Source organism: Cricetulus griseus, assembly GCF_003668045.3.
Source record: "Cricetulus griseus strain 17A/GY chromosome 1 unlocalized genomic scaffold, alternate assembly CriGri-PICRH-1.0 chr1_0, whole genome shotgun sequence".
Classification (NCBI taxonomy): Eukaryota; Metazoa; Chordata; class Mammalia; order Rodentia; family Cricetidae; genus Cricetulus; species Cricetulus griseus.
In genome coordinates, this window is record NW_023276806.1 from 231,279,637 (window position 1) to 231,307,154 (window position 27,518).

Sequence of the window (27,518 nt, forward strand, 5' to 3'; positions counted from 1 at the left end):
GGGCCGGGAGCCCAGGAAGGCGGGATCACCGTGGAGGGGCCTGGTAGGGAGAAGGGGGCGCGTTACGGGACATCCTCTAGGCCCTGAACTGAAGAAGACAGACCTGAGGGGGCATCCAGATGGCTGAGCACAGGAGTGGGTAGGCGGGAGGGCTGTGTGCTGTGAGCGTGAAGAACCGTGAGGGACCAGTGTGCCTGGCTGCGGTGTCCCTGTCATTACTCCCATCCAGCAGCGCCTTGGCCTGACCCTACAGGAGTGGCCTGGGTCAACCGGAGGGTGTGAGCTGGACCTGGGCTCCAGGCCCAGATGACTGGACAGGGGCTGCCTGGCTATGAGCCTGGCCCTGAAGGAGGGAGGAAGGACCTCACGTGTCCAGCCAGGCTCTCCCCATTCCCTTTACCCACCCCTACTGTGTTTGGAGTGAAAACAGACTGGGGAACTATGGCAACCTGGAACTCAGCCTCTCCTCCCTCCAGAGGGCAACCCTAGTCCACAGCCACTTCCTGTCCAAGGGTCCCTTGAGCACCTTATCCAGGCAGAAAGGGGAACAGATGGCCTGGTCCTAGGCCCCTTCATGGACTCTGGATGTCCTCTGAGCTGTGACCAGCATCCCTACTGCTTAGGGTGGCACTGTGAGCCCTGGTGCTGTGCTGTCCTGTCCTGTGCTGGGCCAGTCCTGGATCTGCTGCTTGCACCCATGTGGGAAAGGGCCCCAAGCTCTGGGATGGTCCACCCTACACCTCTTTGAGCCGTGGGAGACTGGGGCCCTCAGACTTGTCCTGGCTTGGAGAGGGCAGGGAAGCCATAGAGACTGGGGTACGGGGCAGCAGGTGGAAACAGGCTCAGCTGCTGACCCTGCAGGCCAGTGCGAGCTTCCTTCCTCTGCCCACTGGGCTCTCCAGTGCCACCACAGGGTGCCGGGGCACGGTCACTCTGGCACTTGAGCTCCCTGCCTCCCGTTCAGCTCTTTGCTAACAGTTCCTCCTCTGCCATCCTCGTCATCCCTGCCCTGCTGTCTCTTGCCTTTCTTCAGCCTCTGCCCCCCCCCCCCGAGAGTTCTCTTTGACCCTGTAGCCTGTAGTTGGTTTTTCTCCGACCCTTTGCATCTCCCCTTCCTTTGCCTCATGGTCATGCTGGTTGGTCTTCACACCTCTCACTGTACAGCTTCCTCTCTCTGTGGCCCCTCCCCTTTCCTGCTCACTCCTCAGTCAGTCAGGTCAGTCAGCACTCCTTGTCCTGTCACCTCTTCTCCTCCCTGCATGCTTTTCCTTCTCCTCTGCACTTTACTCCGTCCTCTCCCTGGCTGTGGGGGCCGGGACTGGGGAGCCTAATGTTTGCCTCATCCTTCTGCTATGGCTTCTGGACACAGCACATCTGGATTCCGGGGCCCAGATGTGTGGTTGCCACAGCGACCTCAGTCCCTCTGGTAAATAGAGGCGCCCACCCGCTCAGAGCACAGAACAAAACAATTGTGTGGCTGTTTTGTCACGAGAGAGACATGTCCCCCCTCCTCCATCTCTCCACGCCCGCCCGCCCGCCCGCCCGCCCGCCGTGTCTCCAGGCAGAGTCTGAAGGCTCCAGACCCTTCCTGCCCAGCTCGCTCTTCCGCCCTCTAGCCTGTGCTTCTCCCATCCTGTGGAGCTCATTGCTTCCCGGGATCCCTGTCCTTTCCCTGCATTACTCAGCTCTCCACCGTGGATGGTGACCACCGTGTCGACTCTGATTTTACACATATCAGTGTAGGAGAAATCTCAAAATCCAAGTTTCTCACCATTCCTTCCCAGAACCTTTCCATCTGCAGTCTTTCCCCTTCCCAGAGCCATTGGGGGTGAGGGAGGGACAATAGGCTCTGGGAAGAGGTACTGACTTCACTCCTAGCAGAGCTGAGCAGCACCATGAGCCCTGTCTCTTCAGAAGATGAAGAGAGGCCTGCACTGTGCACCGCTGCTGTGTACAGAGGCCAAGTTGTTTCCTGCCCTTGCCTCTCTGGGATACTTCCTCGGTCGCCCTCTGGCCTCTCTTCGTTCCCGTCTGTGCCTTTAGGCCCTGCCCTCAGTTGCCCTCAGTTCTGCCTCTGTCTCTGTCTCTCTGAACTCTAAGGGTCATTCAAGGATATGGGGCCCTGAGCCAAAGCCCCCTGGACTAAGGATCCTGGGAACAGCTAGCACACACGGCTCTGGACAGCGCTGTGACCTTGCTGGCCCCGCAGGACACCTTACTGGAGCCACTCCAGCTCTGAACTCTTGGCTTCCCTGCCCTTCTCCCCCAGTCCCTGTGGTCCAGAGTTGACCTTCATTCCAGACTATGGAAGGACATGATTTCCCAGGAGCCTGGGGTCCCGGAGGAGGCGGTTCTAGACAATCAGGATTTCAGACTGCATCTGTATCTGCTCCTGTCCCTTCCCCAGGTGCCTTGTAAGATCATAAACTGGAGTCCTGCATTCCTGGGCAGAGACCCCAACCCCCAAGTCTCCTGGCCATTAACACGGCCAACTGTGCTTAGGGTGACCCTACTTTCCAAACAATAAAGGTAAGGGGCAGGACCTAGGGAAGACATAGATCCACCAGTGAGCACACTCTGAAATCAGGGCTAGTAAGAGCCACACTGCCACCTGCTCTCCCTGTGATGCAATTTGAAGACCCCTCATCTTTTTATCTGCCGCTACTCACTTTCCTGGGAGACCTGAGGAGCCATCACCTACTCATGGCTCTGGGGGCTTCTGGCCAAGGCAGAGGAAGAAAGCTAAGCCCAGCTCTGTCCCACAGGCTGACTTCATCTTCCCATCAAAGCCAGGAAAAAAGCAGACACACACCCAGACACACGGACACACGGGTGACCCATGAGAGAGGTCATGTGGGCTGCTGCTCTCTGCCACATGGGGCTGGTGGCAGTGGCCATGGTCACATGCTGTGCCGGCCACTTCCTCTCAGGCATACCTGCGACTGCAGACACCTGCGCCATAACCCGCATGGCACCATGTGGATCCCGTCAAGTCCTCCACCATGGCCTGGCCTGGCTAAGGTGTGTACACCTTGATGATAAAGTCGCAGTGGAGTAGAACTAGTTCTGTCCTCCGTGTGAAACCTGGGGCGGGGGTGAATGGGATGGGACACTTTCCCTCAGATAGCCCTCCCTCTGAGGCTAAGCACATGCCAGTCGCCACCTCTGGCTGCTTGGTTTCCCCTATACCAACCTCTTGACCTTCTTTCTACCTTTCCTTATCTCCACGCGCCCCGACTGCTACTTTCCCAAGCTGTATGTCCTGGGGTTCAGCCAGGCCTTTGCCCAGCCAGTGCCCAAGTCTCACTGGCTATTTCTCTAGGAATCCGCTGAGTGGGGAGAATGAGAACAGGGTAGAGATGCCGGGCTGGGAACCAGAGGGGCTGGGCAGAATGGGCAGAGGACAGCTGCTCAAGCCCAAGCCAGAGGCTGAGGCAGGAGAGGGGAGGAGGACGTGCAGGAAGGAGTGGCGGGGAGCCCCAGCAATGATCTCGCATTGGAGAGGTTTAAGCTTGAGTGTGTGTGGGTCGCCTACTGTCCCCACCTCTGCTCCCTGCACAGAACAACCAAAGTGGAGTTTAGGGATGAAAAAGAGGTGTTGAGCAACACAGGGTAAGACCCAACCTGCAGCAGCAGCTAGGAAGGGGTGGGGGAGCCCTGAGGAGTGGTGCTGGCAGAGAGGAGGAAATGGGTTAAAGGCAAGGGGCAGAGGTGGCAAAGAGAGTAATGAAGAATGTCAGGTTCTCAGAAACTACAGCAGGGAGAAGGTTAAAAGTGGAATAGGGAAAGGACAGGGGGTAAAATAAGCGACAGAGGGGTTAAGATGAGGCTTTGGGGGGCGACTCACCCTGGACGTGGAGGGGGGCTGGTGGGAGGGGCTGGAGGGGTGGGAAGACCTGCCCTATCTCCGCTCCCATCCCTGACCTCATGCTGGCCCTCCCCTTCTCCTCCCCCTGCTTACTTCAGGCTCCCTTCTTTTCTGTCTCTGTTGTGAGATCAGCAGTCTGGTACTGGCTCCAGGAGCCTCTGCTGCAAGGGACAAGTGAAGGGTCCCCCCAAGAGTCCAGGGCCACTGAGGGGTGCTTACCCTGCCCAAGACACTTCCTTTATTGGGGTTGGGACTGAGCAGGCTCAGAGGTGTAGCAGCCACCAGAAGCCACCACGCTCTCCAGGTAAGTAACAGTTCTGGGAGACCCAGAGGAGTGGAGAAAGGTCCCTCCCGAGCTGCTCCACAGCTGCCAGAGTTGCAGGAGTGCCTTCCAGGACAGGGGCTTTCCTCAGCTCAGAGACAGTGCAAGCAGACACTGGAGGTGTGTTCAGGAGGCTAAGGCGGAATGTGGTGTGTGTTGTACGCACCAGGGTTTGGAGGGGGCGCTGGTACCTGAGAGGGCCTGGGAGCCGGGACTCCCGGAGTCAGGTGGGTACAGCTGTTGATCAAGAGGCTAAGGAGGATCAGGCTGGGCTGAGCTGTCCAGCTGCTCGTTGGGAGGAAGGCACTGTAGATTTTGAATGCTAGGGCTGCAGTTGCTGAGCCTGGTTCCAGGATGGGGCAGAGGAAGCTGCTTCCCACGTCCAGAACGGGAATTCTCAGGTAACTGTGCAGGGGCTGAGAACAGGGCTGGAGAGGAACAGGGCTTTTGGAAGTGCTGAAATGGGTCAGAGCGAGGACTAATGGTCCTGGGAAGGGCTCGGAGCTTGCAGGGACCATCCCATAACTTGTTCTTGGCGAGCGAGCGCTCTGCACCCGTGACTCACGGCTCAGCGAGCCTGCAGAGGCTGAGTGATGTCCCCACAGGGCACAGGGCTGCGTCTTCCACATTCGGTCCCCTTCCAGACTCCCGCTTGTGTGCGCCCGAGTCTTCCCACCCACTCCCCAATACACGTGACAGGCCTCGGGTGGGGCGGGCGGGGCCTCTTATCTCGCCTGGAAAGAATTTAATGGCTTAGAAACAACTGGATGTGGAACTGAGGGGAACTACTGGGAAGCAACTAGGAAACGGCAGCTGCTGCAGCCCCGCCCCCGCTTCCCGGATCTCAGCCCTCCTGGTGTCTGTCCCTGGCTGCCTCCAGCCCCCGGAGACCTCGCACCTCCGTCAGTCAAACTTTCTTCCGCTCAAGCCCGGGCCATCGGTGCAGGGCCAGAACCCATCTTCCTGTCTCCCCACTGGGGGTCTGGAAACCCTTTCTCTTAATTTTCCTATTCCCATGGTCCATCTGCTGTCTCCCCAAAATAAGAGGTACCTGGATCCCCCAGCTCCTCCTTACTGGCACCTTTTCAACTCGTTTCAGCCCAGTATCTGAGACTCCTTGTTTTTTTCATGCCTGGAGTCCTGCCTTTGCCCAAGTCTCACTGCCAGGCTTCGCTGGGAGCGGGTATGGCAGGAGGAGTTGAGCGTGACTTTGGAATGGGACCAGACCCCATCCCTGGAACACCCCTCATGGAAGTCTGTCCCTTTCCCACCCAGTAGGACCAATGGTCCCCAGTGACTAAAGTGTCAAAGTTGGCCACACACTGAATACCAGGGGTGCTGAGTCACAGTTTGGGAAGCTGCCCCCACCCTGCCAGCCTTCCAAGTATGGAAGGGTGCCAGGAGGGCGAGGCCAGCCCCCCAACATATTTCAGAGAGGCACAGAGGGAGACACAAGAAAAACCCAATTCTCTGCTTGCCCAGTGCCAAGAGAAGGGCCAAAATTTTCCAAGCGTTGGGAGGGGAAACAGGAGGGGTGATGATGGTGGCAGGGGAGGGAAGGGGCGAGGCCTGGGAAAGAGGACACGGTCTTTGAGGGCCACACCTCTCTTCAGCAGCTTTTCTGGAGAAGCCAATGGGGTTTCCGTACAGAGACCCCGCCCCCAATCACCTACATGAGAGTGAAGCAGGATCCAGCAAGAGGGCCATGAGCAGGGCACACACACCCTCCGCTCCCCGCCGGGGGAGCAGCTCCGGTGCTGCCCACACCACAGCTCAGTTTTCAGTGTAATCCTCTTGCTCAGACGCCCCCCAGCGACCAGGTGTGGAGCAGCCACGGGGGGCAGATGGCGTGTCTCAGTGGCTCACATGTCTGCAAACATGCTGCCTTATTTGTGTTATGTGGACTCATGAGGAGGTGAGCTTGTGTCTGAGTCTGTGGACTCATGAGGAGGTGAGCGCGTGTCTGAGTCTGTGGACTCATGAGGAGGTGAGCGCGTGTCTGAGTCTGTGGACTCATGAGGAGGTGAGCTCCTGCCTGAGTCTGTGGACTCATGAGGAGGTGAGCGCGTGTCTGAGTCTGTGGACTCGTGAGGAGGTGAGCGCGTGTCTGAGTCTGTGGACTCATGAGGAGGTGAACGCGTGTCTGAGTCTGTGGACTCATGAGGAGGTGAGCTCGTGTCTGAGTCTGTGGACTCATGAGGAGGTGAGCGCGTGTCTGCGTCTGTGGACTCATGAGGAGGTGAGCTCGTGTCTGAGTCTGTGGACTCATGAGGAGGTGAGCGCGTGTCTGAGTCTGTGGACTCATGAGGAGGTGAGCTCGTGTCTGAGTCTGTGGACTCATGAGGAGGTGAGCTCGTGTCTGAGTCTGTGGACTCATGAGGAGGTGAGCGCGTGTCTGCGTCTGTGGACTCATGAGGAGGTGAGCGCGTGTCTGAGTCTGTGGACTCATGAGGAGGTGAGCGCGTGTCTGCGTCTGTGGACTCATGAGGAGGTGAGCTCGTGTCTGAGTCTGTGGACTCATGAGGAGGTGAGCTCGTGTCTGAGTCTGTGGACTCATGAGGAGGTGAGCGCGTGTCTGAGTCTGTGGACTCATGAGGAGGTGAGCTCGTGTCTGAGTCTGTGGACTCATGAGGAGGTGAGCGCGTGTCTGAGTCTGTGGACTCATGAGAAGGTGAGCTCGTGTCTGCGTCTGTGGACTCATGAGGAGGTGAGCTCGTGTCTGAGTCTGTGGACTCATGAGGAGGTGCACGCGTGTCTGAGTCTGTGGACTCATGAGGAGGTGCATGCGTGTCTGAGTCTGTGGACTCATGAGGAGGTGCATGCGTGTCTGAGTCTGTGGACTCATGAGGAGGTGCATGCGTGTCTGAGTCTGTGGACTCATGAGGAGGTGAGCGCGTGTCTGAGTCTGTGAACTCATGAGGAGGTGAGCTCCTGTCTGAGTCTGTGGACTCATGAGGAGGTGAGGTCATGTCTGAGTCTGTGGACTCATGAGGAGGTGAGCTCGTGTCTGAGTCTGTGGACTCATGAGGAGGTGCACGCGTGTCTGAGTCTGTGGACTCATGAGGAGGTGAGCGCGTGTCTGAGTCTGTGGACTCATGAGGAGGTGAGCTCGTGTCTGAGTCTGTGGACTCATGAGGAGGTGAGCTCGTGTCTGAGTCTGTGGACTCATGAGGAGGTGAGCTCGTGTCTGAGTCTGTGGACTCATGAGGAGGTGAGCGCGTGTCTGAGTCTGTGGACTCATGAGGAGGTTCACATGGAACCCGTGTGTCCCTTGCTCTCCTGTCTCTTATTTTGTTTTACTCTTTGAGACGCAGCCCAGGCTCTTCTTAAGTTTCCCGCATGGCGCTGGCCTGCTGGTCCTTTAGCCCTCGACCTCCCAAGTGCTGAGATTTTAGACCTGCGCTGCCACGCCCAGTTTATGTGATTCTGGGCTCAAACTTAGAGCTACGCTAGGCAGGCGCCGCACGCACCGAGTGACATCCTCTGTCCCTTCACACCAGTCAGGGAGCCCCAAACACCTTTCTCTTTGACCAGGAGTTGGGAGACAGGGTCCCAGCCCTTCCTTCCTGGGCCCTCTCAGCCTCTCTCCTCCACATGATCGGGCCCCTGCCCTGTCGCTCCTGTTACCCCAGCTGGAGCCCGCCCTGCCTCATCCTGTTCCTGCTCATCAAGCCCTCTCTCCTGCCTCAGCCTTTTCTTCTCAAGCTGTCTCTCCAGTTGTGGAAGTGAACCCCACAAGCACATCCAGATACTAAGCAGACGAGGCAGCGAGGAACCCCTGAGTCTAAACCCATCACCTCAGTTCGGGACTTTTTATTTTTCCACAACAAGTGCCTGGGATTATAGCTCAGAGAGGACATTTGCCTTCATATACAAGGCCCGGGCTTGGTCCCGGCACAATAAAACTAATAAAAACGATGGACACGTAAGTCAATGTCTCCAAGGGCCAGCAGGGCGGCTCAGCAGACAAAGGCTCTGGCTGCCGGGCCCGAGGACGGTGACCCGAGTTGGGTTCTTGGAACCCACATGGTAAACAGAGAGAACCGGTGCCCAAAGCTGACCTTTGACAGCCATATCTTCAATATGACGTGTCATGTCCACACAGGAAATGAAGAGTTTTAGTGAAAATCCACACAATAAAATTTCCCTCCCCACTTCTGCTCAACCCGCCAAACGCTGCTCCCAGGCTCACACTATCCCACTGAGCTGCACGCCCGCCTTTCTAGATGTGGTTATTACACCAGTGAGTGTGATCACACATGGTCATCTATACATCACTGCACCCCATCATCATCACACATCACTGCACCCCATCATCATCACACATCACTGCACCCTGTCATCATCACACATCACTGCACCCCATCATCACACATCACTGCATCCCATCATCATCACATCACTGCACCCCATCATCATCACACATCACTGCACCCCATCATCATCACACATCACTGCACCCCATCATCACACATCACTGCATCCCATCATCATCACATCACTGCACCCCATCATCACACATCACTGCATCCCATCATCATCACACATCACTGCACCCCGTCATCATCACATATCACTGCACCCCATCATCATCACACATCACTGCACCCCATCATCATCACACATCACTGCACCCATCTTCATCACACATCACTGCACCCCATCATCATCACACATCACTGCACCCCATCATCATCACACATCACTGCACCCCATCATCATCATACATCACTGCACCCCATCATCATCATACATCACTGCACCCCATCATCATCACACATCACTGCACCCCATCATCATCACACATCACTGCACCCCATCATCATCACACATCACTGCACCCCATCATCATCACACATCACTGCACCCCATCATCATCACACATCACTGCACCCCATCATCATCACACATCACTGCACCCCATCATCACACATCACTGCACCCCATCATCATCACACATCACTGCACCCCATCATCATCACACATCACTGCACCCCATCATCACACATCACTGCACCCCATCATCATCACACATCACTGCACCCCATCATCACACATCACTGCACCCCATCATCATCACACATCACTGCACCCCATCATCATCATACATCACTGCACCCCATCATCATCACACATCACTGCACCCCGTCATCATCACACATCACTGCACCCCATCATCGTCACACATCACTGCACCCCATCATCACACATCACTGCACCCCGTCATCATCACACATCACTGCACCCCGTCATCTCCCTGACCCTCCCCATCCCTTGCAGTCTTGAGATGGTTCTTACCGTGCAGTGCAGACTGGTTTTGGGTTCCCGCACTCCCTGCCTCAGCCCCCACGTCCTGAGTTTCAAGTGTCATCTATAACACAGAACAAACAAGCCATCCCCAGGAATCTCCCGTCGGGGCTGCTCTCGTCACTCTATCCCAAGACACCGCACTTGCAGCTCAAAGCATGACGTTCATTATCTTCTCTCCTCAGACCTACACTTTTTTACTTCTTTCTTTTCACACATCTGGTGTAGCCTCTCCCTGTGCAGCCCTGGCTGGCCTGGAACCCTCTCTGTAGACCAGGCTGGCCTCCCGGCTGGCAGCGTCCACCCGCCTCTGCCGAGGTCACGGTTGTGCGCCACCACCACCCGGCTCCCTCAAACTTTCTTTATGGATGACCCAGGACCTTTCTACTACAGGAGCTGTAGTTTGTCCTCGTGGCTTTTTATTCCACAGTGTGAATAAGCCACAGTCAATCAACAAGAGCTGATGGAAGCCTTGGCGCTCCCCCCGGGCACTGTGTGGCTGGTTCTGCCATGTGGCTGTCGCCTTGGGAGTCACCGCAGGTTCAGAAGCTCCGCATAGGCCCAGCTTTATTACACAGTGTGTGTCCCGCCTGTTTCCCAAAATGCTTATACCATCCGCTCCTTCCAGCACCGCCCCGCCTGCTTGTTGGCTCTGCAGGCACAGCTTCTGCTCCTGCCCGACTTCCAGGCCCAGACACTGTCCGTGGTCCTAGCCCTGACCTTGGTCCTGTTCTCAATAGACCTCCTAGCACTCCAGGCTCAGCGCTAGTCCCAGGCTTAGACTGAAATTTAGCATCGATAATAAAGCCGATAAGCATTTACTGAGCACATTGGATGTGCCAGCTTCAGGGATACAGCAGCCAGGAAAACAGAGAGAGAAACGGTAGCACCCTCCGTCGCCTCAATGTACGTACAGGCGCATGAGGGGCAAAAAGCGGCAGTCCCACCCTTTTCATTCGAGATCACAGACCACCGTAAACAGTGCAGGCGACAACTGCATGTGGACTGTGATGTCCTGAAGGGGCCTCTGCCTGGTCACGGAGGCCTCCTTGGGGGATGGGGGGTGGAGACCTGAAGAATGAAGCGAGGAGCAAGCGTGCTCCACAGAGAGGTGAATACTTAATGAAGACAGTGGTGGCATGGGTGGTGAGGCGGCTCAGTGGGTAAAGGTGCTTGCCGCCAAGCCTGATGACCTGAGTTCAATCCCCAGCACCCACACGGTGGAAGGAGAGATGGCTGGCATAGTGGACATCACAGATTGCGTCAAAATGGAAGGGGTGGCCAGCTTCTTATCACTGATTTTGAGAGAAGCTGAGCAAGACGAAGACAGACATCTCTTAGCTTTTGTGGGGGACTGCAGGGAGAGTTGTTTGGCCATCTTGAAGCCAGTCGGCAGTCGGCGTGGACTGAGGTGTGCGTGCGTGCGTGCAGGATGGGGGCATAGGGACAGAAAGTGCAGTAAAGTATGGTGATGTCAGGCAAGGGTTTGTTTTTAATCACAGGGCATAACTCTCAGACACTGGCACACAAGTCCTACGTGTACAGCCCAGTGAGCTGTACGTACATCTGTTTAGCTCCAACCCAGATCAAGGTACAGGATGTCCCAGGGAGTCTCCCCGGTGTCTCCTCTGGTCTGTGGCATCCCTAACTGTAATCCCATCCTGTCTCCTCAGAGCATGGATTAGCTCTGCCTGTTCATATGCTTCACAAAAATAGCATCGTTTAAAACATTATCGTTTTGTGTCTGGCGTCCTTTGCGTGGCATGAGCATGAAATTCACTCATGACATGTGAAGCAAAGAGGAAGGTTTTCTTGTCGCTTGATATTCTGTTCTGTCTCTGCCATCGTTTATCCAATTGGGATGCACTTCAGTTAATGTAAATAAACCTTGTGAGCAGCCAGCAGTATGTGGTGGTGTGTGTGCCTGTCGTCCCAAAATGTGGGAGGCTGAGGTCAGAGGATCAGAAGTGTCCGATCATCCTGGACTACATAGTAAGATCCCTTATCAAAAGAAACAAAACAAAACAAAAACAGCTCAGTGGTTAGGAACAATTGTTTCTCTTGTAGAGGACCCAGGTTTGTTTGTTTTAGGGGTGTGTGTGTGTGTGTGTGTGTGTGTGTGTGTGTCTGTGTGTGTGAGCTGGAGTTACAGGCAGTTGTGAGCTACCCAACACAGATGCTGGGACACAATTCAGATCAACTCTCTACAAGAGCAGCTCGCTCTTAAGTTTTATGTATGTGTGTATGTTTGTGTGTGCACATAGTGTTGTGTGTGCACATAGACATGTGGAGGCCAGAGTTTGACACTGGGTGTCTTCTGTTTTTCTCCACCTTATTAAGACAAGGTCCTGAACCTGGAGCTCACCCTCTGTTCTAGACTTGCAGTCCTGACCCCATTTCCTCAGCACTGCCCTCACAGACATGTACCGTAGTGCCTGGTGCTTACACGGCAATGAGGATGACAGGCTGCAATGCTCTCAAACACCTTACCAATGGGCCCATCACCCCAGCCTCTATTTTGGACTCTCTCTCTCTCTCTCTCTCTCTCTCTCTCTCCATGGACCCCCCAAACACCCGCATCTCTGTTTTGGACTCTCCCTTTCTCTCTCTCTCTCTGTCTGTCTCTGTCTCTCTGTCTCTCTGTCTCTGTATCTCTCTGTCTCTGTCTCTCTCTGTCTTTCTCTCCCTCTGTCTGTCTCTCTATCTCTCTCTGTCTCTCTCTGTCTGTCTGTCTCTGTCTCTCTGTCTCTCTGTCTGTCTCTGTCTCTCTCTGTGTGTCTGTCTCTCTCTCTGTCTCTGTCTCTGTCTCTGTCTGTCTGTCTGTCTCTGTCTCTCTCCATCTCTGTCTCTGTCTCTCTGTCTCTCTCTGTCTCTCTGTCTGTCTCTGTCTCTCTGTCTGTCTCTGTCTCTTTCTGTCTGTCTCTGTCTCTGTCTCTTTCTGTCTGTCTCTGTCTCTGTCTCTCTGTCTGTCTCTGTCTCTCTGTCTCTGTCTCTCTCTGTCTGTCTCTGTCTCTGTCTCTCTCTCTCTGTCTCTCTGTCTCTCTCTCTGTCTGTCTCTCTGTCTCTCTCTCTGTCTGTCTCTGTCTCTGTCTCTCTCTGTCTCTCTGTCTCTCTGTCTGTCTCTGTCTCTGTCTGTCTCTGTCTCTCTCTGTCTCTGTCTCTCTGTCTCTCTCTGTCTCTGTCTCTGTCTCTCTCCATCTCTGTCTCTGTCTCTCTGTCTCTGTCTCTCTGTCTCTCTGTCTGTCTCTGTCTCTCTGTCTCTCTCTGTCTGTCTGTCTCTGTCTGTCTGTCTGTCTGTCTCTCTCTCTCTCTCTCTCTCCCCATGGACCCGCCATCACCCCACCTCTGTTTTGATTCTTCCTCTCCTAACCCTCGAATTCGTGTTCACCTCACACGCTTTCCCTGTCTGTGAATTGTCTTATTTTCTTACTGATGTCATTTGATGACCAGATGTTTTCAGTTCTTGAGCTAGACATACAGTTCTGTGGTAGAGCCTTTGCCCAGCATGCTCCAGCCTCCACAGGGAGGGAATAAGTCAGGCAGTGAAGTTATCACTTCCAGCAAGGTCCGTTGTGTTCATTCTTTCGTTGTTAGGTTTGTGTGCCTCACTTATGCAATTTTCACTTACTCCAGTCATATTTTCTTCTGTGTTGCTATGGGAACCTTGGCTTTCCCTTTTGTATTTAGGACTATGATCCATCTCACAGTAGTTTCTGTATTTGGACATAGGGTAGAGACCAATTCTTTTTGTTTTCCCTATATGGTTCTTTAGTTTTTTGTTTTGTTTTGTTTCTCTGTATTGCTTTGGAGGCTGTCCTGGAACTTGCCCTGTAGACCTGGCTGGCCTGGAACTCACAGAGATCCACCTGCCTCTACCTCCCAAGTGCTGGGATTAAAGACATGAGCCACCACTACCCAGTTTGGCTTTTTAATTGATGCGACATTATTTATTTGATTTAGTTACTATTTTATTTTTGTGTGTATATGAGTGGTTTGCCTGCATGTATGTCTGTGCACCAGTTGTATGCAGTGCCTGTAGAGGGTGTCAGCTCCCCTGGAGCTGGAGTTACAGAGGGTTGTTAATCTCCATGTGGGTAGGTGCTCTTAAGCCCCTAGCCATCTCTCCAGCTCCGCCCTCTCTCCGTTTAACTGTCATAGTACCTTAGCCATCAATCAGCTAACCAAATATAGATGGGACCTTTTCTGAATCCTTCTCCACCCTCGCGCCCCAGCACTTCTGTAAAGCTTGGTATCTGACACTTCTAAGGGAGAGTTGTGTTTTTTAACTGGAGATATTCAAGTCCCAGAACCTACATGGCAGCTCGCAGCAGTCTGCAATTCCAAGATCTGATATCCTTCACACAGACATACAGGCAAAACACCAATATAAATAAAATTATATATATATATATATATATATATATATATATATGGTTTTTCGAGACAGGGTTTCTCTGTGTAGCTTTGGAGCCTATCCTGGCACTCGCTCTGTAGACCAGGCTGGCCTCGAACTCACAGAGATCCACCTGCCTCTGCCTCCCGAGTGCTGGGATTAAAGGTGTGTGCCACCAACTCCTGACTTAAAAATATATTTTTAAAAAGTAAAAAAGCAATACTCTTGGGACCTTTTCCTCCTACTGGGTTGCCTTGGACGCCTCAATGTGAGGGTTTGTGCTTAATCTTACTGCATCTCGCTATGCTGTGTTCGGTTGCTATCCCTGGGAGTCTGCTCGTCTCTGAAGGGAAAGGAGGAGTGGATCTGGGGGAGAGGGGGGGTGGTGTGGAGGGAAGAGAGGCTGCAGTCAGGATGCAATGTATGAGAGAAGAATAAAATAAAATAAAATAAAAGGTGAGCCGGTATGGTAACGCACACCTTTAATCCCAGCACTCGGGAGGCAGAAGCCGGCAGATCTCTGTGAGTTCGAGGCCAGCCTGGTCTACAGAGCGAGTGCCAGGACAGTCGGGGCTGTTACACAGAGAAATCCTGACTCAAAAAATCCAAAATGTAATAAATAAACAAGAATGAAAAGGCTGGCTGGAAAAATGGCTTAGTGGGTAAAGGTACTTGCTGCCAAACCGGAGAAACCAAGTGAAATCCTAGGGATGCCTGAAAGTTATTCTTTGCCTTCCACAGTCACGCTGTGGTCTGCCCAGCTCCCCATAATAAACAAACAAATAAATAAATGTATGTCTTTTTTAAGGCTCACAGGAAATATTTAGTTGACAGGAAAGGATTAAGAGGGGGAGCCCAGCAGAGTAGAGCCTGAAGCTCAGCCAGGAGGAAGAAGAAAAGGAAAGAAAGGAGGGGAGCAAATCCTACACCCGAGGGAATCTGTCAGACAGGGGGCACCAGGGAGCTGGGTCCAGGTGCTGGGGCGGGGGTGGGGGCTTGGCCTCATATGCTAGATTCCCTTGGCACAGACGTCTTGGGTGAAGTCTTTATCCAACCAATTTTCATGCTAAGTACATGCATCGGAGCCAGGACGGGTGAGGTCTCCGTCCTCACGGACCTCCCTTTCGGTGGCGGGAGAAACCAGCACAGATGGTGCTGTGACCTCTAAGCACGGATGTCTAGGCCACACTAAACGCCATGAGGAGTATGAGCAGGCTATTCTGACTGGGAGGGGACAAACTGCCCTGATCAACATGAGGATGGCCTGAGTTATGCCGGTTAGGTGCAGAACTGTAAGAGGTCAGCATTCTAGACAGAGGGACCAGACGGCACAGAGGACCTACCCGAGGCTGGTCTGTGGAGCAAACTGAAAACTGGGTGGTTGCCAGGCGTTTGTGGCCCACGCCTTTAGTCCCAGCACTTGGGAGGCAGAGTCAGGAGAATGTCTCTGAGAGGTCTACAAGAGCTAGTTCCGGGACAATCTCCAAAGCCACAGAGAAACCCTGTCTTGAAAAACCAAAAAAAGAAAAGAAAAGAAAAGAAAAGAAAAGAAAAGAAAAGAAAAGGGGGTGACATGGCGTAGGATCGGGGAGCCTCACCGGTTAAGTGGGGAAGACAGGGTGAGCAATTGACTTCCAAAGTGACACAGAGCAGGCCTGCCCAGAGAGGCTGTCCTTTAGGCTTGGCCTCTCAGCTGCCTGTGATTTGCGTCTGTTGCTAGCAGGGTTGTGTTGGTGCCCTGGGGATCGGCTGTGGGTAGCTGCGTTGGTTCTCACACATCCGCTCTCCCTTCAGCCTCCTGAGTGATGCCAGCTCAATGCGCCTGGACGTCTATTCTCACTCTCCTGGTGTGGCTCGGCGTAGCCAGAGCAGGCCCTTTCTCTCCTCGGTCCAATGTGACCCTCCCGGCCCCTCGGCCCCCTCCCCAGCCAGGGGGCCCTTCTTCTCAGCTGTACGAGCACACCGTGGAAGGAGGGGAGAAGCAGGTGGTGTTCACACACCGCATTAACCTGCCCCCTTCAGCTGGCTGTGGCTGTCCCCCGGGCACTGAACCCCCGGTGCCTGCTTCAGAGGTGCAGGCCCTGAAGGTCCGTCTGGAGATCCTGGAGGAGCTGGTGAAAGGGCTCAAGGAGCACTGCTCAGGAGGGTGCTGTCCCACGGCCGCCCAGGCTGGCACGGGTGAGCATCGGTGGGGGGTGGGGTGGCAAAAAGGAGGGGTGCCGAGGATGATGTCAAGGATCCTTGGTATGAAGGACACAATGTGCCACCCCTGGTCTTTAGGGGTGATGGGTGCAGCGAAGGGCCAGAGTCAGTGCAAACACTCACAGGAGGGCTGAGATGGCCTTGTGAAACTGGGCTAGGCATAGGCTCTAACACGGGCTGGGTCTCGCTTCTTCCCGCACCAGGCCAGACGGATGTGCGCAGCCTCTGCAGCCTCCACGGTGTCTTTGACCTGAGCCGCTGCGCCTGTTCCTGCGAGCCTGGCTGGGGTGGACCCACCTGCTCAGACCCTACGGACACTAAGACGCCCACCTCGTCCCCACCCTCAGCCTCCAGGACCTGTCCCGATGACTGCAACGACCAGGGTCGCTGCGTCCGAGGACGCTGCGTGTGCTTCCCAGGCTACAGCGGCCCCAGTTGCGGCTGGCCCTCGTGCCCCGGAGATTGCCAGGGGCGCGGACGCTGCGTGCAGGGTGCGTGCGTGTGTCGCGCTGGCTTCTCGGGCCCCGACTGCAGCCAGCGCTCCTGCCCGCGCAACTGCAATCAGAGGGGCGGATGCGAGGACGGACGCTGCGTGTGCGACCCCGGCTACTCCGGAGACGACTGCGGGGTGCGGAGCTGCCCCCGGGGCTGCAGCCAGAGGGGCCGCTGCGAGGACGGACGCTGCGTGTGCGACCCCGGCTACTCCGGGGAGGACTGCGGGGTGCGGAGCTGCCCGCGGGACTGTGGCGAGGGAGGGCGCTGCGTGGACGGCCGCTGCGTGTGCTGGCCCGGGTACTCGGGCGAAGACTGTAGCACGCGGACGTGCCCGCGGGACTGCAGGGGCCGCGGCCGCTGCGAGGACGGGGAATGCATCTGCGACCCCGGCTACAGCGGCGACGACTGCGGGGTGCGCAGCTGCCCGCGGGACTGTAACCAGAGGGGCCGCTGCGAGGACGGCCGCTGCGTGTGCTGGCCCGGGTACACCGGGGCGGACTGCGGCGCGCGCGCCTGCCCGCGGGACTGCAGGGGCCGAGGGCGCTGCGAGGACGGCGTGTGCGTGTGCCACACGGGCTACAGCGGCGAGGACTGCGGGGTGCGCAGCTGCCCCGGGGACTGTAACCAGAGGGGCCGCTGCGAGCACGGCCGCTGCGTGTGCTGGCCCGGGTACACGGGCCGGGACTGCGGGGCGCGCGCCTGCCCCGGGGACTGTCGCGGGCGCGGCCGCTGCGTGGACGGCCGCTGCGTGTGCAATGTGGGTTTCACCGGCGAGGACTGCGGGAGCCGTCGGTGCCCCGGGGACTGCCGCGGGCACGGCCACTGCGAGGACGGCGTGTGCGTGTGCGAAGCTGGCTACGCGGGCGAGGACTGCGGCACCCGCAGCTGTCCCAGCGGCTGCAGGGGCCGCGGCCGGTGCCTGGACGGGCTCTGCCTGTGCGACGACGGCTACGCGGGCGAGGACTGTGGCGTGAGACGCTGCCCGCGCGACTGCAGCCAGCACGGCGTGTGCCAGGACGGCTTGTGCGTGTGCCACGCGGGCTACGCGGGCGAAGACTGCGGTGTCCGCACCTGCCCGGCCGACTGCAACCGGCGCGGCCGCTGTGAGGACGGGCGCTGCCTGTGCGACCCAGGCTACACCGGTCCCGCCTGTGCCACTCGCATGTGCCCAGGCGATTGTCGCGGCCGTGGGCGCTGTGTGCAGGGAGTCTGCCTGTGCTACGCCGGCTACAGCGGTGAGGACTGCGGGCAAGAGGAGCCCCCTGCCAGCGCCTGCCCTGGGGGCTGTGGGCCCCGGGAACTGTGCCGCGAGGGCCAATGTGTGTGCGTCGAGGGCTTCCGAGGCCCAGACTGTGCCATCCAGACATGCCCAGGTGACTGTCGCGGCAGGGGAGAGTGTCTCCAGGGCAGATGCATCTGCCAAGATGGCTATGCTGGGGACGACTGCGGCGAAGGTGAGCCAGACGCCCTTTCCCACGCACTGGGGATAGTGGGACCATAAGCACGCGTGCGCCAGTGGCAAGTCTGACATTTACATCTCTGGGCAGAGGGTTGCCTTTAAGGCGTTTCTATGTTCAGGACATGGGGGAAGTTGAGGGATGCCCCGGCCCTTTTGGGGCCTTTTCCAGTGTTCCCCAACCTGAGTTTGGGCAGTGGGAACAAAGATGTGCCCCTCTGTGAGGCCCTGAATGACCCGGGCTAATCAGCCTTCCCTAATCCGTTCTGGGCAGAGGTACCAGCCATCCAAAACATGAGGATGCATCTCCTGGAGGAGACGACGGTTCGCACAGAGTGGACCCGGGCCCCTGGTCCTGTGGATGCCTACGAAATCCAGTTCATCCCCATGGTGAGGGGAAGCAAGGGGGAGGGGCTGGGCAGCGGAAAGGGGAGGAAGAGGGTTCACACCACACAGGAAGTTACGCTCGTGGGACTCCAGATGGCTGCTCTAAATGCCTGGCACGGAGGCCTCAACTTTGGTCCAGGGCAACTAGGTTATTGATGGTAATGGTGAGGTCACTACTCCTGGCGGCTCAGTGCGGTGGCCATTCGCCACATTCCACACACACACACACACACACACACACACATTTGCATTGGCTGTGGACCAGCATCTGGGGTACATGGTGGTCTCCTGTGTCCTGTACTCAGAGTGCTCAGCCGTCACCTCATTCTCAGGCAAACTCTCGGCCTCTTCCTTCCTCCCCCAATGCTGCGTCTTCAGATGCTTCCCAAATGGGGAGACCCACTGCCAGCCTGGGCCCACTGATAGTTTCCCGGAGTTGCTATATATTAACGTGCAGCCACACAGACTGTCAGTGGTTTTGATTGTGTTTGGTTAGGTGTCTTGTTATTGCAAACCTCACAGAGGCCCAGAGCAAAACCTTTGGAAAGTATAGATAAACACTCCAGACGGTAGTGGTGGCGGCGCAAGCCTTTAATTCCAGCACCTGGGAGGCAGAGGCAGGTGGATCTCTGTGAGTTTGAAGTCAGTCTGGTCTCCAGAGCTAAATTCCAAGACAGGCAAGGTTACACACAGAAACCCTGTCTAGAAAGAGAAAGAAAGAAAGAGAGACAGAGAGAGAAGGAGGGAGGGAAGGAGGGAGGGAGGGAGAGAGGGAGGGAGGGAGGAAGAAAGGAGAAGGAAATTATAGGTAAGCGAGCAAAAGGGAAGGAGAGTATGAGCCGGGAGAGGAAGGGAAGGAAGATGGAAGGCACTGACTGCCCCCCCTCCCCCCTCCTCCCTCCCCCCCCACCCCATCTATATATAGGCTTTGTCTTAGGCTCTGTTCAATGTTATCTTTATTGGTTTAGGCCAAGCTGTCTGGGCCGTCACAACAATTCTGAGTCCATGAGCTTGTTTTCCCAGCTCCTGTCGTCAGTACTTCTCCCAGCATTCTTTCTCCTCTAACTTGCTCTTAAAACATTTGGGAGCACAGTAAGGACAAAGCCTTTGGCCCCTCCGTGGAGACCGCTCTCTACACAGATTGGGCTCGGGGTACACAGATACATCACTTGTCAGTCACCTGACCTTTCCCACGTCATCCCTCCAATGGTGGGCAAGGCCACACTTGTGTCCACCAGTCCAGGGAAAACTACACAAGCATGCTGCCCTGGCCCTAAAGCCTCAGAAGGCCCTGGGACAGAGAGGCAAGTGCCAAGGCTGTCACCCTCCCCCCAGGGCAGGTCCCACAGGAAGGTGCCCTCCAGCTGCCTCCCAAGCACTTGTGCATTGCAGTACAACCAAGATAGCCCCCCTTCTCCTCTCTGAAATTTTTATATAAAAATAATTTAATCAGGAGACAGGAATTTGGCAACTAGAGAAGAGAAACGATAGTTGGCTGCCTGACAGCAAAGCAGGAGCTCTAACACTTCATGAAGTGTCTCTCCCTCTCTTGTTGTGTGTACAGTATTTACATAGCTCTGATCTGCAGGGCGAGACTTTTAGAAGGAATTTTCCTATGAGCCTTCAGGGGAAGGAGAAATAAAATAAATAAAACAAACAGTTGAGATGAGATAAGAGAGGCCTTCAGGCAGTGTTGTCTCCAAACACACACAGCCCCATCTCCGGGTGTTGTCGAGGGGTGTGGCTTTTGCTTTGCCTTTTCTCTGAGCAGGGTGGTTTAAGCTGGTCTGCAATAGGCCTAGCTCTCAGCCCTTCACCTCTGCTCTGGGCATGGGACCCTTCTAGGTCCTGTGTGCGGCTGTGCTCACAGATGTCCAGCCCTCCCACTGCCCCAGAATGTCGCTCTAGGAAAGGCCACCCTACATAACCCCACCTGAAACACACACCCAAAGGAGGGTTTTCATTTTCTTTTTTTTTCCTCATGGCTATTTATCACACATAGAGACTGGGGAGGGAGAGGTCTCCATTTGGTTACTAGGTTACACCCAACCCCGGGACAAGGATGGTATCAGACACACGGTCCACACGCAGCTCTCAGACCTGCTTTTTGTGGTGACTCTTGGGCCTGAGCCTTTTGCCTTGGCCATGTTCTGTCCATCAGCTGACGTGGAGCCTTATTGGCAGGCTGATGTCACACCCACCTGTCTCTCTCCCTTGTTCCTGGTGGCTCCCCCCACCCCCACCCATAAACTCTTCTCTCTTAGAACTTGAGGGCTATTCCCAGCCAAGGGCACACTCCACTTTCAGAACGAAGGACCCCGTACCCGGTCCCCTCCTGTGTGTGTGGACTGTCACAGTGACTCAGTGGCTCTCAAAGTGTGTTCATTGTTCCAGGCCCCAGTGTCCATGTCTGGGGGAGCTTGCCGAAACTGCTGTCCCGTGAGCTGCTACCGCCATCACAGGGTCTAAGTGAGAGGTGTGAAGTGTGGCGGTACCAGGAGCCCACTGGGACAAAGGTTCTAGGTCATGCTCATTGCCTCAAGCCCCAGGTCCATCCCCTCTTCTACACTAATCGGAGACCGCTAGGCCATTCTTTGTTGGAGTGTTCGCTGCAGCCTGGAAAGGGCTGGGTCGAGTGCTCACTGGACAGACCTGGACCTCAGAAACCTTTTTCCTTGGGTGTCCCAGAGTGAAAGGGATGGGAGCTAGGTCCCACCCAAGCCAAACTTTCTCTGTGGAGCCCTGAGGTATCAGAATCAACAGTCACCAAGAGCAATTCTCCCCAGGGGAGCCAAGCCTTACCAGGGAGCAGTGCCAGCTGCCGACATCAGGCCAGAGAGCCCGCCTCAGACCCGAGAGATGGGGCTGGGCAGCATGGGTGAGGCTGGCATGGGGACTTCCAGGGAGGAACCAAGAGACATGCTGATCCAAAGAAAGAAGAATTCAGCATGGGTTTGCTTTGATGAAAAATGTAGCCGTTGGGGCGTATAATAGAAGGAGAGACAGAACGAGGGCTCACTCTGGGCGGGCGGGCGGGTCCTGGGAGGCGTGAGGGTGTCACATGTGCTGAGTGAAAGCCCCCCGAGGGCCCCTCGAGCTAGAACTGAAGGAGGAGGGCAGGATTCTCTGTACCCAGGGGAACCTTTCCACCCACAAAATAGTGACACAACTTTAGTTCATCCTCACCCAAAAATCACCACGTGGCTTCTCATCTGTTTTTTTACTTTGGTATTTACTATGGTTTTTTGGTTTTTTGTTTTTTTTTTCGGTTTAGGACAGTACCTTTCACATTTTCCAATCCCATTTGGCTGAATGGAGGTGTCCCTACCATGGCCAACATAGCTAAGCAGTACAGGGTGTCCTCAGAGCCTGTCCAGCCCCACACAGCTTAGGGCTGTTAGAACACTCACAGATGTGCAGCTCTCCACCGCCCCAGCAGCTGTCACTCAGGAACCTGAGGGCCACCCTACATAACCTCACAACCTGAAACAGACACCTAAAAGGAGGGTTTTTTTTTTTTCTCTTTTCCCTCATGGCTATTTATCACACATAGAGACTGGGGAGGGAGAGGTCTCCATTTGGTTACTAGGTTACACCCAACCCCAGGACTGGGGTGGTATCTAATTTTTTGAGTTTCCAACACACAGCAGGATGGCAGGTGTAAACAGCACTGGGGAAATGTGCTATTAGCATATTGAGCAGGCCTTTCTTTAAAGGGTGTATAAGGCTGCTGAGGGGACAAGAAAAATGTCACACACAGTCAGCACTACCCCCAGGGCCAGCTAAGCAGATTTGGGAAAGAGGAGGGGCAGGCACAGGACATCCCTGATCTGCCTTGTCTGTTCTGGAAGAACTTGTGTAGGTAGCTGGGGTCACCAGGGGAACTAGAGAGAATCCCAGGTCAGGCAGAGGGGACCCTGGGGACACTGCTTTCTTTTATTTTTAAAGGTTTATTACTGGGTAATGGTGCATGCCTTTAATCCCAACACTCAGGAGGCAGATCGCTGAGTTCCAGGTCAGCCTGGTCTACAGAGTGAGTTCTAGCACAGCCAGGGCTACACACAGAAACTTTGTCTCAACAAAACAAAACAAAAAAGATTTATTTTGTTTGTGTGTACATATGTATATGAACAGGTGTGTGTAGGTGTGCAAGAAGGCCAGAAGAGGGCATCAGACCTCTGGATGGAGAGTTATGGGCAGTTGTGAGCCACCTCATGTGGGTGCTGGGAACTCAACTCTGGTCCTCTGCAAAAGCAGCCAGTGCTTTTTAACTGCAGCACTCTTTCTCCCCGGCCCCAGCTTGCTTTCTTGTTTACTCTTTGAGACAGGGTTTCTCTGTGTAGCCCTGGCTGTCCTGGAACTCACTCTGTAGACCAGGTTGGCCTTAAATTCACAGAGATCCCCCTGCCTCTGCCTCCCGAATGCTGGGATTAAAGGCATGTGCCACCAACGCCCAGCCTCTAAGCTTTCTTAAGAAAACGATTTTATGTATAATCGTGTGTCTGTGTGTGTTTGTGTGGGTGTGTGCATGTGAATGGGAGGGCCTGAGGAGGTCAGAGGTTGGATCCCTTGGAGCTAGAGTTACAGATGGTTGTGAGCTGCCCCACCTGGGTGCTGGGACCTGGATTTAGGTCTCTCTACAGGACAGTGAGCCACCAGCTCTCCTGGTGTGCACCCTGTCAGGACATGGTCTTTCTGAGCTGGGTTTCCTCATCTGCCAAGTAGGATTGATTGATGGACCCCTTTCCACAGACTGTTAAGTTCACTGACAGACACAAACCACGGAGAATAGTCATAGGCCAGAGTTAGGCTCTAGGCGTCTTTCGGTTTCTGCCCATGTGCCCCAGCTTGTATAGGGCCAAGTCCCCCACAGTCCTGTGTTGACACCATTAGGAACTGTTAAAAAGAAGAGCCTGGGGAGCAAGGACGAGAGCCCCACTCTGATGCATCTGGTACTCTCTTGCAGACTGAGGGGGCGAGCCCACCATTCACAGCTCGGGTGCCCAGCTCTGCCTCAGCCTATGACCAGAGAGGACTGGCTCCTGGTCAGGACTACCAGGTCACTGTCCGTGCTCTACGAGGGACCAGCTGGGGTCCTCCTGCCTCTAAGACCATCACAACCAGTGAGAGCTGGGGCTGGGCTGGGGGTGGGGCGAGACATCTGGATTTGACAGGCAGCCGGGAATCTGCTTGGGGTGGGGGCTTCGCCAGAGCAGAGAAAAGTGAATTCACTACTGAGCCAACCGTTTAACCCTGCCAGTGATTGACGGTCCTCAGGACCTCCGAGTGGTGGCTGTGACTCCGACCACACTGGATCTCAGCTGGCTGCGCCCCCAGGCTGAGGTGGACCGATTTGTGGTGTCCTATGTCAGTGCTGGCAACCAAAGGGTGCGACTGGAAGTCCCCCCTGAGGCAGACAGGACTCAGCTCACCGACCTGATGCCGGGTGTGGAGTATGTGGTGACTGTCACTGCAGAACGAGGCCGTGCAGTCAGCTACCCCGCTTCTATCAGGGCAAACACAGGTATGGCGTTTCCCGGTGTTGAGGTAGAACTGTGACTGGTTTCCTCGGGGACCCAGACTGGAGGGTCACAGATGGCTGTGGCAATCCCAGCGCACCTGCCACAGCCCCGTTCTGTTCTAAAGACACCGGGGAGACGGCCCTTAGGTGCCTGGAGTCCTATAGGAAGCTTGAAGGTTAGACTGTGGGAGGAACTGCCCCTGGGAGGGAAGCAGGACACAGAAGATGCTGTGAGCCACCCAGGGGAGGGTGGCTTTTATCCTAACTTACTACTCTACATAGGCAGTGGGCAGTGTGATCTTGTGGAGAGCAGAGCTAAGCAGGTCACAGGTCACCATCCTGCTGACTTTGGGACTGGGGTTGCCTGGCGTCATTTTCCACCAGCCCTCAAGTTTCTTAACAGATACCCAGCCGGATCTTTCTCTTTTTCTTGGGACAAGGCGACGCCTTCCTTCTTCGGAGTAGCTCACATTCTCATCCCCCTTCCCCGTTCTCTCCCTCAGATACAGCCCCGCCCACCCGCTGGCTTCTTTTCCTTCTAGGGCACCGAGTGGCAGGCTCAGCGGGCAAAGGAATGGGTGGGGCTGGGGGACACTAATTTCTCTTTCTAGGTGGGGCTGGGGCGCAGGGAAGAGGCCTCGTCCCTAGTGGGGGAGCGGGGAATCCACGGTGGCGAGGAGGAGCTGACACTGACCTGATGTCCCCTCCCCCTTTCTCACTCGGCAGCACCAGGCCACTACGGTTACCGGGAGGTGCGCCCCCAGCCCCGCCCCCCAGCCCCCGCCCCGGCCTCCGCGGCCCTCCCGGCCCTTGTGGCCCACAGAGGGGAGCGCGACGGAGTGGCATCCCCGGCCGAGCCTGCCCCAGCCTCCCCGAAGGCCGTGGGGTAACCTGACGGCTGAACTGGGCCGCTTCCGCGGCACAGTCCAGGACCTGGAGCGGCACCTGCGCGCCCACGGCTACCCACTGCGCGCCAACCAGACTTACACGTCGGTGGCGCGCCACATCTATGAGTTCCTGAGGCGCCACCAGAGAGCGGGTGCCCCGGCATCCAAGCCACATCAGCCCCACCCCACCGCTAGTCCCACCCAGAGCACCGGGAAGTGGGACTCGAACCAGGGAGACGTGGACCCAGCATCCGATGGTGCACACCTGGTGACCACAGCGCGTCACCCGAAGCCCGAGGTGCTGGGCAGTGCAGTCGATGGAGCATTGATCGTGTCCCTCGACGGGCTCCGGGGCCAGTTCGAGCGTGTGGTGTTGCGCTGGCGGCCACTGCCACCCGCCGAGGGCCCCAGCGGGGAGCTGACTGTGGATGGCTCTGAACGCACTGTCCGCTTGCCCAACCTCAGGCCTGGCACCACTTACCACGTGGAAGTCCATGGGGTGCGGGCAGGGCAGACATCCAAGTCCTACGCCTTCATCACCACCACAGGTAGTGTGGGCTGGGGCCCTGGACTGCCCCCCCCCCCCGTGCAGCATCACCTGCCTTCCAGAGCGCCACTGACACCTCCCACTGTCTCACCGCTTAGGCCTCCTCCACCCCTCACCGCGCCCTTCCTCCTCCTAGCCTGCCTGGCTCAGGCTGCAGGACACTACCACAGAAAGCTGCCCTCCAGTGTCCCAAAAGCCACCCCCATGCCAGGGTCCTGGCATTCTCCTGAGGGTGGGGTTCCCTGGCTCACACCTGGGCTCCCCAGCTCTTTGGCAATGCCACTATTGCCAGGCAAGTCCAACATCTTGACATAGTCACACGATGTTGTCCGCCAAGTTCATACCTTACACTTGAGTTTTCTTTTCTTTTTCTTATTGAAAAAACAAAAACAAAAACAAAAAACAAAAAACTGTAAAACCACAAAACCACCATCTCATACTATTTTTGGAAAGTTTATAGTTTAGTGTGGGGCTGCATCACAGCGACCGCAGCTTAGACACCTCCGATGCAGGCTGCGGAAGGCTGTGGCATTTGTAGGTATGTGCCCTGCAGTTGCCCTGTGTGGGATGGAAACCAGCGATTCCCACTTTGACTCACTGCGGTGAGGGCGCCTGAAGCCTGTGGTCTGTGGTTGGCTTTGAAGGGACGGCAAGAGAACTGCTTGAGGGTGGCCTTGAGAGCCATGGGGTAGCGTTTGTGGATGGCGGGGGTGTGGGGTGAAACCACGGCTTCCTGAACTGCTTTCCCAGACGTGGCTCCCCTCCAGCTGGTCTCTCCCACAGGACTGATGCCTGGCCCAGGGACAGGGTGCTTTGTGGCTGCAGGGTGGGTGTGGACCTCTTCTTCCTCCATAGGGCCCAGATGCCACTGGAACTGGACGTCCACCCTCACGCCCTCTCTTTCCCCTTTCTGCCCACCCCCCCTTTCTTCCTAACACCACTGCCCCTCCTTTCTTCCAGGCTTCTCACCGCAGCACTAATGGAAGGCGGAGACCACCGGTGGGGGAGGCTTGTGGGCAGGGAGGGATGGCAGGGTTCACGTCCTTGCCTGTCCTAAGCCAGGGACTTCTCCAGATAAGCTGGAGGATCGGCCAAGTATGGGAAGAAGTGTTGGTTGCCTCCTGAACCCCAGACAGGGCGGGGGAGCTGCTCAGGAGAGGGGAGGGAAAGCGCCTAGCTCAGAGGCCGAGGGTGCACCTGGGGACCACAGGTGCCGTTCCTGCTCTCATACCCGACTCTCCTGTTTCTCTTACCCGCTCTGCCCCTTCCTCAGGGTCCTTACCCTCTGGCCTCTTGGAGGCTACCGATGAGCCTCCTCCCTCAGGCCCCTCTACGACCCAAGGGGCCCAGGCCCCTATCCTGATCCTGGAGCACCACCCGCTGGGAGAGTTGCAGGTGCTGGGCAGAGACAAGGCGGGGCGCCTCCGTGTGGCCTGGACTGCCCAGCCCGGCACTTTTAGCCACTTCCAGCTGCGCATGCAGGTGGCCGAGGGGCCTTGGGCACACGAAGAACTGCTACCAGGAGACGTCCGCCAGGCTCTGGTGCCCCCGCCCCCTCCGGGAGCCCCCTACAAGCTGCTCCTCCAGGGGATCACCCCTGGGGGCAAGCCCTCTGTTCCCATCACCTACCAAGGCATTATGGGTACATTCTGGACTATGCTCAGAGCAGTGTCCTGAGGCTGGGGGAGGAGCTGGGGCCATCTCAAGACTCTGGAAGTCGGACAGGGTTTCAGGGAACAGCGAAGGGCAGGTATGACTGGAGAATAAGAGAAAGCAAAAGAGAAGGTTTGAGAGTTGATAGAGAAGGGTTAGGAGGGGACTCACAATGACACCACGCCCTTGGAGGAGAGTCAGAGGTGGGGCGTGACCCATCCAGAAGGCTGTAGTAGACCCTGCTCTATGTATGCCCCCTTCCCATTGTCCTCTGCTCCGCCCTGGGCCGCACAGTTCAAGGCAAATGGAGCGCTGGTCCCAGCACTGGCCCTCAGCTTAACTGTCTCCGGGGACAGCACCTGTGGTTCTGGGGATAAAGTCTTCTGGTGTGTGTGGTGTGTGTGTGGTGTGTGTGTGTGTGGTGTGTGTGTGGTGTGTGGTGTGTGTGTGTGTGTGTGTGTGTGTGTGTGTGTGTGTGTG

General features: G+C 56.1%; 1 protein-coding gene across 2 annotated transcripts in view; it reads left to right on the forward strand.

Annotated features, from left to right (window-relative positions):
- Nucleotides 1-3,930: 3,930 nt before the first annotated feature.
- Nucleotides 3,931-27,518, forward strand: part of LOC100767397 (tenascin-X) — a 65,251-nt gene continuing 41,663 nt past the window's right edge. Inside the window, exons 1-8 of one of the 2 annotated variants that reach the window (XM_035451768.1) lie at nt 3,931-4,172; nt 15,685-16,068; nt 16,296-18,041; nt 18,318-18,433; nt 23,397-23,553; nt 23,691-23,954; nt 24,775-25,386; nt 26,710-27,027. In XM_035451768.1, the coding sequence (XP_035307659.1) occupies nt 15,696-16,068; nt 16,296-18,041; nt 18,318-18,433; nt 23,397-23,553; nt 23,691-23,954; nt 24,775-25,386; nt 26,710-27,027 (3,586 nt within the window). In that variant the 5' untranslated portion in view covers nt 3,931-4,172; nt 15,685-15,695. The remainder of the gene's footprint in view (nt 4,173-15,684; nt 16,069-16,295; nt 18,042-18,317; nt 18,434-23,396; nt 23,554-23,690; nt 23,955-24,774; nt 25,387-26,709; nt 27,028-27,518) is intronic. The other variant, XM_027388778.2, reaches the window with a different exon arrangement.